The sequence below is a fragment of the Scylla paramamosain genome, chromosome 34 (assembly GCF_035594125.1).
Source record: "Scylla paramamosain isolate STU-SP2022 chromosome 34, ASM3559412v1, whole genome shotgun sequence".
Classification (NCBI taxonomy): Eukaryota; Metazoa; Arthropoda; class Malacostraca; order Decapoda; family Portunidae; genus Scylla; species Scylla paramamosain.
The window spans coordinates 7,852,635-7,862,719 of NC_087184.1; the positions used below are offsets into that span (position 1 = coordinate 7,852,635).

The 10,085-nt window shown below is 41.6% G+C and overlaps 1 protein-coding gene across 5 annotated transcripts in view; it reads left to right on the forward strand.

Annotated features, from left to right (window-relative positions):
- Positions 1 to 702: 702 nt before the first annotated feature.
- The window catches only part of LOC135090085 (ubiquitin carboxyl-terminal hydrolase 31-like), a 74,721-nt gene continuing 65,338 nt past the window's right edge, over positions 703 to 10,085 (forward strand). Inside the window, exons 1-2 of one of the 5 annotated variants that reach the window (XM_063986393.1) lie at positions 703 to 1,252; positions 8,786 to 9,638. In XM_063986393.1, coding sequence (XP_063842463.1) covers positions 1,140 to 1,252; positions 8,786 to 9,638 — 966 coding nt within the window. In that variant the 5' untranslated portion in view covers positions 703 to 1,139. Of the gene's footprint in view, positions 1,253 to 6,569; positions 6,888 to 8,782; positions 9,639 to 10,085 lie in introns of those variants that run through there. The other 4 variants (XM_063986392.1, XM_063986396.1, XM_063986394.1 and 1 more) reach the window with 4 other exon arrangements.

Below are 10,085 nucleotides of genomic sequence, written 5' to 3' on the forward strand. Positions count from 1 at the left end.
TTGAAATTTATGAATGATCTTGGCTTTCAGTTTTATTTATAAGTGCATCCCACTGCTCAGCTACTATGTTAAGAAACCTGAGTTAGGTTACACTTTTCTGTAGTGCCCTCTCAGTTAATGTCATCTTTCCATATGATGTAGTTGTTTTTTATTACTTGTACATTTTCTCTTTGTTACACCTATAAAACATTGCCATTATAATCAATCCTCTTCTCTCTTTAGGTGTGTGTGTGTGTGTGTGTGATAGCTATGTAATACCGTGTCATATCAAATTTCAAAGTGCGTCATTTAAGTACATGAAGTTTTTATGATTTATAATCTTAGAATATAGATTACTGTCAGAGATATAGCGTAACAAACTTGTTGACACATTTACGTAGAAATAATTAACAACTTTTCTTTTGGTACAGATCACTACGTTTAGGAATTACATTATGGCATGACGCAATCCATTATAGCCACGTATATCGTAAAGATCTATTAGTTGTCCTGTTTGTTGTAATATATTTCTCTTGGCAAAAGGAAAGGATAATATTAAAATAACACGAGCGTCTTTATCTGAGGGCTGGGTTATGATATATTAAATTCAGTTAATTAATTTCACAGCTGATCCCTTCGTACATTAACAGCTTGAAAAAAAAAAAAAAAAACTAATTGAAAAGTATCAGGTTAGGTAATATTATTTTCATAATGCCCGAAAAATATAAATGACATATATAGTTTTAGCAGGTGTGTAAAGCCTTGGCTGATCGGTTGATGGGAAAATGGATGATGAACCGGGAGCTCTGCCGCGGATCACTGAAGCACCATATAAATCACTAAATTTCACGTTCTAGTAAATAAAATCCTGAATAAGCTTTAATTTCAGGTGGAGTATCATTCATTAAGACCCAGGAGTAAAATAAAAATGCCGCTATCGTGGAAAAGAACCAAGCGTGTGGTGTGATGCTTTATTTACCCACAATGCCACTTTCCACAACAGTGTTCGGTGAGACGCGGTAGGAATAAGACGTGCGTGCGCCGCGTCCTGCAGTGAGGAGGAGTGTCCCGCGGGAGTGAGTGTGCTGATGATGGCGTGTGGTGATATGTGTTGGTGACTGGCCGGGGGGGGAGGAGGAGGAGGAGTGTGCGGCGGGGCGATGCCTGTGGCGCGGTCCGTGTCGGCGTCCCAGCTGGCCCGAGGCGGCGAGGGGAGCGGGGGGGGAGGCGCGCCCCTACTGATGCTGGCCCCCAAGGCACACACCCTGGACAGGTAACACGCCCTCACCACCCTGGGCACCCTATACACCTGGTTCCGGTGCCCATGTGGACCTTGTTTTCTTGGTTATCAACTTAGACTTTTCCCGGTCTTTTAACTCATCCTGGACAGGTAACACGCCCACACCCAACCGCTGCCCACCACACCCTACCTCTGCTTACCACGCCCTACCCACATGCCACCCTGGTACTGGTGCCCGCGTGGACCTTGTTACGGTGGTCATCTACATATCTTTTCCCGGTCTCTCTCTCTCTCTCTCTCTCTCTCTCTCTCTCTCTCTCTCTCTCTCTCTCTCTCTCTCTCTCTCTCTCTCTCTCTCTCTCTCTCTTGACAGGTAACACCCACACGCACACCACACCCTTTTCATCCAAGTCACCCGGCTACATTTAAATAAGTGCATCCGTCTTAACGTTTTCGGACGAAACTACATTGTTCTGGCAGGTCTTGATGTGATTTGAGTGAATCTATTAACCGTTTCCATCACAAATCGTTTTTTTTTTTTATATACCCTCCCTACACATAAACAAGTAGAAATTCATAAAAAAAAATATTAACTAAACCTAACCTAAACATTAAATTCGATAAAAAATAATATCTCTGGAACAAACAATTTAGCTGTAAAAATACATACCACTGTTACATGTGGCTTAAGTACTTCACTGAGAATATTTATTTATTTATTTTTATTTTTTATTATTTTGTTGTGAGACAGGTGAATATGTATAATAATAGCCCCTTTTCATCCTAGTCACATGCCACCCTGTTACTTTATATATATATATATATATATATATATATATATATATATATATATATATATATATATATATATATATATATACTTTATTTTTTGTTTTATTATCATTATTATTATGTAGGAGGGACACCGGCCTGTGTGGACCTTGTTATGGTGGTCATCTATGTATCTTTCCTGATCTTTCATCTTTTTTATTTTTTCTCTCTTTCTCTCATGCTGGACAGGTAACACGCCCACACCCTAAGCAGGTAACGCCCTAGCACTGCTCACCACACCCTAGTCACCTGGCTCTTATCTAGTATGTCGTATTAATTTAGTTTTTAGTGTTCTATTTATTTATTTTTTTCTTTTCACACCAGTTAGGTAACACCCTAGTCACCTGGTGCCTCAGTATTAGTGTTCATTTTTATCACTATGGTATTCATATAGTTTATATATATATATATATATATATATATATATATATATATATATATATATATATATATATATATATATATATATATATATATATATATATATATATAATTTATTTATTTATTTATTTACTTATTTTTTTTTTAGTTCTTGACAGCAAAGACACAAACACCTGACACCCTAGTCTTGTCCACCACACACTAGTCACCTGTGTGCTGTGTTGTTATATTAGTAGTTACGTATGTATGCAGACTTTCTTTCCCTTCCTTATCTTTCTTATTCCAGACTTGCACAGAAATTTACACACACACACACACACACACACACACACACACACACACACACACACACACACACACACACACACACACACACACACACACACACACACACACACACACTTTTTAACACCAACACTTTTTTGCATCAAAAATCTAACTTATAATAACTCAGAACAAACTTAACTAAGATGTCAAAAACTTTGCTTAGATGAACTTGAATCTAACATTATAATGATGGGTGGCATTGTCAGCAGCAGCAGCAGGGTGGGGTGCAGCATAGTGGTGAGGGACAGGTGATGCAAGACTAAATATAATGCCACTTAACAACCTGCAATCTTAGCCACACAACATCTGCAGGAATGCCAAGAGGTTATTGAGTGATTACAGGTGGATTTGGTGATCAAATTTAATTGTATAAGATTTTCTGCCTTATTGAAATTCCCAAATGTCTCTTCTGTACTCAAGTTACTGTATCTAAATTAATAGCCTTGTTTTGACGTGTATTTTTATGTAATACGTGTCTGGCCTCTGCATGTCTATTTGAACATTGTCATTATTCAAAAGGAGAAGAATATTTATATGGCATGATGGTGTGTTGGTGCATGCAGTAAATGTATAAGTGTAGAAAGCAGACACCCCTGTTGCCTGGTAGTCCTGCTGCCTGCTACTGTCTGGGCTCACACATTAACCCCTTCACTGCTATTTGACATGCTTCCTCAATCACAAAGTACTCCAAAACATTTATTATTTTTCTTAACTGTTTCATTGCTGTTTGACATGTTTCCTCAGTCACAAAGCACTCCAAAGCATTTATTATTATTTTTAACCCTTTCACTGCTGCTTGACATGTTTCCTCAATCACAAAGTACTCCAAAGCATTTATTATTTTTCTACAGTCACCTCTGAGCATAATGCTGGCTGGACATTGGATAATCTACTCTTCCCATCCCCTGTTCTTTCTTGTAGATGCTCTAAAAGATTGTGTGCATTGCCTTTGGTGTTGTGAATTGTTCCATACTGCAGTGAAGGAGTTAGTGGACGTTTCTGATTTTGTGCTAGGTTGATTCTCTGATTTTTAGATAATAAATAAACAAATATGATAAATTTCACAAAGGTTTTAATTGAGTTGTTATATGTAGTGTCATCCTCTTGTGAAATCTGAATTACATCATATCAAATCTTCCTGAGTCTATTAAGTCATGGTGAATTTTGTTTAGAAATGCCCCTCACCATTATGTTATGAGGGAAATCAAGTGTGACAAAGGTAGTTAATTAAGAGATAGTGTACTGGATTGGCAGACTGTGAATCAATGTAAATATCTCGTCATCAGTCAAGTAGAGGACAGCACGCAGCCTGTCATTCAGCCTCACCTGCCTTGATTCAGAAGCACCATGAGTAGATATCTTTTATCACTTGAAACACTACCCATCTTTGAGCATTAAAAAAAAAAAAGGAAAAAAAAACAGGATCTGATTCATATTTCTACACCTTTTCTTTTACTATGAACAAAACAGTAATTGCAGTGATGTATGAATATTCTAGGCACATACTGCAATCTTCACACACACACACTCAGACAAGGTGCATGACACTTAGCATGGTGCCAGACGCTATCACGAGGCTCAGGACAGGTGAATAAAAATGATCGATGGCCTCAGCTGTGCTTCCTGTGGTGCCATAAGGAGAAGTGAGGGCTCGGAGCAAGGCTAGAAGGGACAGGGGCATTGGGGAAAATCAGGGAGGACGGTGAATGTGATGTAGGTTGTTGTATGTGGTTATGAGGTTGTGTAGAGAGGTTGTATGTATGTATGTATGTATTAGTATTATTAGTGTTGCTACTACTATGTATTTTTGTCATGGTTTTTGTGTTAGTGTTATGATTACTAATTCCTGGTACTGTTATTGCTACTACTACTACTACTACTACTACTACCATCATGTTTACATTATTATTAATTTTCATTCATGTATCGATTGTTTTTAAGGATCAGAGAGACAGACAGAGAGACAAACAAACAGACATACAAACAAGTTAACGAGCAATGCAGGAGCGTATTAGAAAACAAGAGTCGGTGTTCTCGTTGTTCTGTGCGGTAGAGGAAACTTTGGACATAATTTATCACTGAACTTTGTAGCAGTGTGGTGGTAATGTGCCGTCCTGGGGGTGTTGGCCTGCCACGTGCCGCCCTCACATCTGGTGGTGGGAGGTGCTGGGGACAATTGCTGGGTGTAGTGTGTGTGTATGTGTGTGTGTGTGTGTGTGTGTGTGTGTGGTGTGTGTGTGTGTGTGTGTGTGTGTGTGTGTGTGTGTGTGTGTGTGTGTATAGGGTTTGTTTTCATGTGTCTTGGAGTGAGAGAGAGAGAGAGAGAGAGAGAGAGAGAGAGAGAGAGAGAGAGAGAGAGAGAGAGAGAGAGAGAGAGAGAGAGAGAATCCTAGAAAGGGTTAAAGGTTGTAAGGAGACAGCAGAGAGAGAGAGAGAGGAGAGAGAGAGAGAGAGAGAGAGAGAGAGAGAGAGAGAGAGAGAGAGAGAGAGAGAGAGAGAGAGAGAGAGAGAGAGAATCCTAGAAAGGGTTAAAGGTTGTAAGGAGACAGCAAGAGAGAGAGAGAGAGAGAGAGAGAGAGAGAGAGAGAGAGAGAGAGAGAGAGAGAGAGAGAGAGAGAGAGAGTTGTCCTAGAAGGGTTAAAGGTTGTAAGGAGGAGAGAGAGAGAGAGAGAGAGAGAGAGAGAGAGAGAGAGAGAGAGAGAGAGAGAGTTGTCCTAGAAGGGTTAAAGGTTGTAAGAGAGAGAGAGAGAGAGAGAGAGAGAGAGAGAGAGATGAGAGAGAGAGAGAGAGAGAGAGAGAGAGTGGTGCTTACAATATTATTTGTATAATTCTGGGTAAAAAAGAGAAAAAGATTACTAAGGTATACATGAGATGCAGAAAGATGGGACTCACTGTATCACCTGTATAATTCTTTGGAAAAAGAAAATGTACATTGTTACAAATTGTATTATGAAGATAGTATAACAAGGTATGAGAGAGAGAGAGAGAGAGAGAGAGAGAGAGAGAGAGAGAGAGAGAGAGAGAGAGAGAGAGAGAGAGAGAGAGAGAGAGAGAGAGGTGGGGGAATGGGGGATGGAGAAGTTAAGTGGAATACATTCATAATTCTATCTTCAATGTGTGCATTTCTCAGTAAAGAAATATGTATTATTACAAGCTATGCAGCCAAGATATCTATAAAAGATAAAAGATAGAGAGAGAGAGAGAGAGAGAGAGAGAGAGAGAGAGAGAGAGAGAGAGAGAGAGAGAGAGAGAGAGAGATTGTGTATTAAGATAAACTGAAGGAAGATGAAATATGCATGACTGTATAGTCTATGTTATGTCCCTCACTTGAAAGAGATAAAGGAAGGAGGGAGAAATAGAGACAGACCGACAGACAGACAGACAGGGAAAGAGAGAAAGAAAGAGAATACATCAACCTAACTGAATGTACTTGTGTCTGTAAGCTAGATGATTAAGAAAGAACCTCATGAATTTCCCCAAGCATGTGAGGACAGTGTTGTGGTGTTATTTCCGGAAAGGTATGTACTGAATAACTAGCGAGGACCTTGGAGCGTTCTGTCAAGGCAACACACGGGGATGGACAAAATGCACCGAGACTTGTCCTTGTCCCCATTACCTGAGTGGCATGAGTGGTCTGCCTCCCAGTCATCACCACAAGGTTGCTTCGGTAGGCTTCCTGATAACAGATTCATTGTTTGTTTTCCTTGGATTTACTCTGCTGATTGGCACACTAACCCAATGCAGGTGATTAGATACTGATTGAGGGAGTTACCAATGCAGCAGTGAGGTCTGGTGCTCTTGTGTTTGGAGATTTCTCAAGTATTGATGCTCTGGTGGAGTGTTCGCTTGTTTGGTGCGCTTGTGACTGGAGGCTGGTGCTGTGGTGGACTGGTGATGGATCTGTTATCACCAAACGTAAACACAAGCTGTGCTCATCGTGGTAATTTGATGATTTGTGTGGCCTCCTTTGGTGTGTTTACATTGCATCGTGGTTTGGATGTTGAGCACAGAGGGGTAACAGTCCATATTAGTGGGTCAGTTAATACCTGCTGTGTTTGTGGCCCCAGACTTGATGTGTAATTATTGTTGCAGAGGTGGTGAATCTACAGTCTCTGAAGTAAATGTGAAGGCAAGTCTTGAGTGTTGATGCCTGAGTGAATCTATGTCTGAAACAGTGCACTCACTGTCACAAGCTGAGTGGTGACCTGCTGCACTCACTCAGTGTGTTTTGCGTTTTCTGTCAAGCTTAAATCTTTTGATCCCACTGATGGTATTCTTACTGAAATAAAAAAAAGATGGATTCTTAAGGGATTAGGGGACTGAAGATTGAAGTAAAACACAACATCTTGGAAGTGAGTAGAGGGTTAGGTGTGTGACTAGGACTACATACTGCAGATACTGATGGTAGGTACAGGTGAATCACGATATACAGATGTTAAAATTCAATAATTGCTTGCTAATTGAGGATTTGTTAGTTGAGAACAGCTTTAACTTTCGAATTACTATTTACATGTAATCAATTTTTATATTTTATATTATTATTTGATTTTATTTTGTTTTTACCTGTTTATTTTATATTTTATTATTATTATTGTTTTTTATGTGTTTAGGAAAATTCTACATTGACAAATCAGGACAAAGGACTTACTGCCACTTACTTTATCTGAACCTTTCACGATCTATAAATTGAATATATAAACAGAGATTCAGTTAATGGAATACCAGCGCCTGGCAAGCCATGAAGGGTGTGTCCATTACTATTACAAGACAACATTACTTGAAATATAAATGAATCTTTCCTATAAGCTTTCCCTCTTATTATTGTTAGCTTGGCACTAGAGTTAATGAAAGAGCCATGAATGTGGCTTACAGGATTAGGTATCAGGCGGCAGGCAGACTTGTGGCCGTGGTGGGTGTGGCTGCTGGGTGGTGTGGTGCACCTCACTGACTCTTGCTGCACTCACACGCCCCACACTGGCCTCCATGTTGGGGTTGTGTCATTGCATGGCACTTACTGTATTAGGAGTTACGAGGAGATTTTATTTATTTTCGGTTTCAATTTGTGTGTGTGTCTGTGTGTGTAGTTTATTTTAAAAAATCTGCACTATGAAAGAGCTGTTTTCTACTTTCTTGCCTGAACTTCTCAACTTATAAAAGAATAAATAAATGAAAAGTAAATAAGGGAAACGATACAGAACTAAGAAGAAAATAACATGAAGACACTACCTAGTAAGAGATTTGACAGTTATCCTTAGTTCTCTGATACTTGGTAACCCTCCACAAGGAGCTAATGTGATGTGTGAAGTGAAGCTGTCATTAGTAAATATCTGGCTGACTCAACTGGAAAATTGAACTGGTTTGTAGGTCGAGTGTTCATGTTTAGTTGTTTTGAATGCATCGACACACACACACACACACACACACTATTCATGAATTACAAAAAAGTTGATACAAGGAGACATGGAGATGCATCAGCATGGTGATAGCTCTCACACACGCATGCGCACGCACACACACACACACACACACACACACACACACACACACACACACACACACACACACACACACACACACACACACACACACACACACACACACACACACACACACACACACACACACACACACACACACACACACACACACAGCATGCCCCTGACCCATCACCTTTGAACTGAATCCTCTGTCACTGTATACATATACATTGTTCTTGTATGTTTACTGCTCCTCTTTCTCCCTTGTAAAAGCTGACGCCTGTGTTGATGTAACCAGATGTAGCTAAGGGCATCTTGATAATATTTTACTGGTAACTGTGTGTGTGTGTGTGTGTGTGTGTGTGTGTGTGTGTGTGTGTGTGTGTGTGTGTGTGTCTTATTAATGTGTTTCTTTCATGGTTAACTGTTGCAGATCATGTCTTATTCCTGTTTATGTTTCAGCTTGCATGAAGTGTGATGTTGTGTGGAGTGTGTGCTGGATGGGTGTGTGCTGTGTTGAGATGTCACTAAGCTGTGCTCTCCCCAGCAGGTTGACGAAGCCCTCCATGATGAATGGACACGGGGAGCCACGCAGGAAGCGGCCATTCATGTCTTTCCGCCTCAGTAAGAAGTCTAGCAAGCACAAAGAAGGAGGAGGAGGAGGGGCGGGCCGGGAGGTGAGCCAGAACCCTGGTGGAGGCAGCAGTGGTAGTGGTAGTGGGGGAGAGGGGGATGCTGCCCTCCTCCAGGGGAACAGCACCATCTCGGAGAACGGTGCCGAGAGTCTGGACGGCAGTGATTCCAGCAGTGCCTCAGTGAAACCAAAGAAAAAATACCTGACGCGGGTGAGCTCATTCGTGAGCCGCGTGGCCTCCAAGGTGCAGGGCGGCAGCGGCCCAGGTGGTGCGCCAGGGGCACCCACTGCCCGGGGCCGTCTGGAGCGCAGCAAGACCATATCCGTGTCCGACCTGAGAACGACCAAGGCGGAAGAGTGTGTGGAGTTCCCCGAGGGGCGAGTGCCGGGGGTGATGGGGATCCGGAACCACGGGAACACGTGCTTCATTAACGCGGTGATTCAGTGTCTGAGCCACACGGACGTGCTGGCCGAGTACTTCGTGCTGGACCAATACAAGCACGACCTGGCGCGCTGCAACAAGATCAACTCCAAGAAGTATGGCACGCGCGGGGAGATCACGGAGCAGCTGGCCGTGCTGCTCAAGGCGCTGTGGACGCTGCGTTATGTCCCAGACCTCTCCATGAACTTCAAGAACACGGTGGACAAGTATGAGTCCCTGTACCGCGGTTCCCAGCAGCACGATGCGGCAGAGTTCCTCATGTTCGTGCTGGACAAGGTGCACGAGGACCTCAATACCGCCTCCAAACGCAAGTACAAGAAGATCAAGGTACGTGTCCTGCACCTTCACTAAAGTCATGGCTGGGAATCATCCTTCCACACTTTCTTCCACTGCTTAGCTACTTTGTAGTTCAAATTTAAACCTTCCAATCTACTGACAGTCTTATAAAAACAGAGAGCTGATCAGCAGATCACTAGACTTAAGGTTAAGGAAATGTACTATTTACTGGAAATAGGTGTGGCAGTTTGGCCAGCTAATAAAAAAAAAGGAATTATCACATGTGAGAAGGCTGCAGGTGTGTGTGTGTGTGTGTGTGTGTGTGTGTTTTGGGGGTGGGGGAGAGCTGTTAAGGAGAAATGAAGCATGAATTTCAGGTGTAGGTGCAAGGAAATCAAGGTAAATAAGACTTGGGATACTAAACATTTATTATATACAAGTTTTCTTTTATCTTGAATCTGACACACACACAAAAAAAAAAAAAAGCACACACATTGC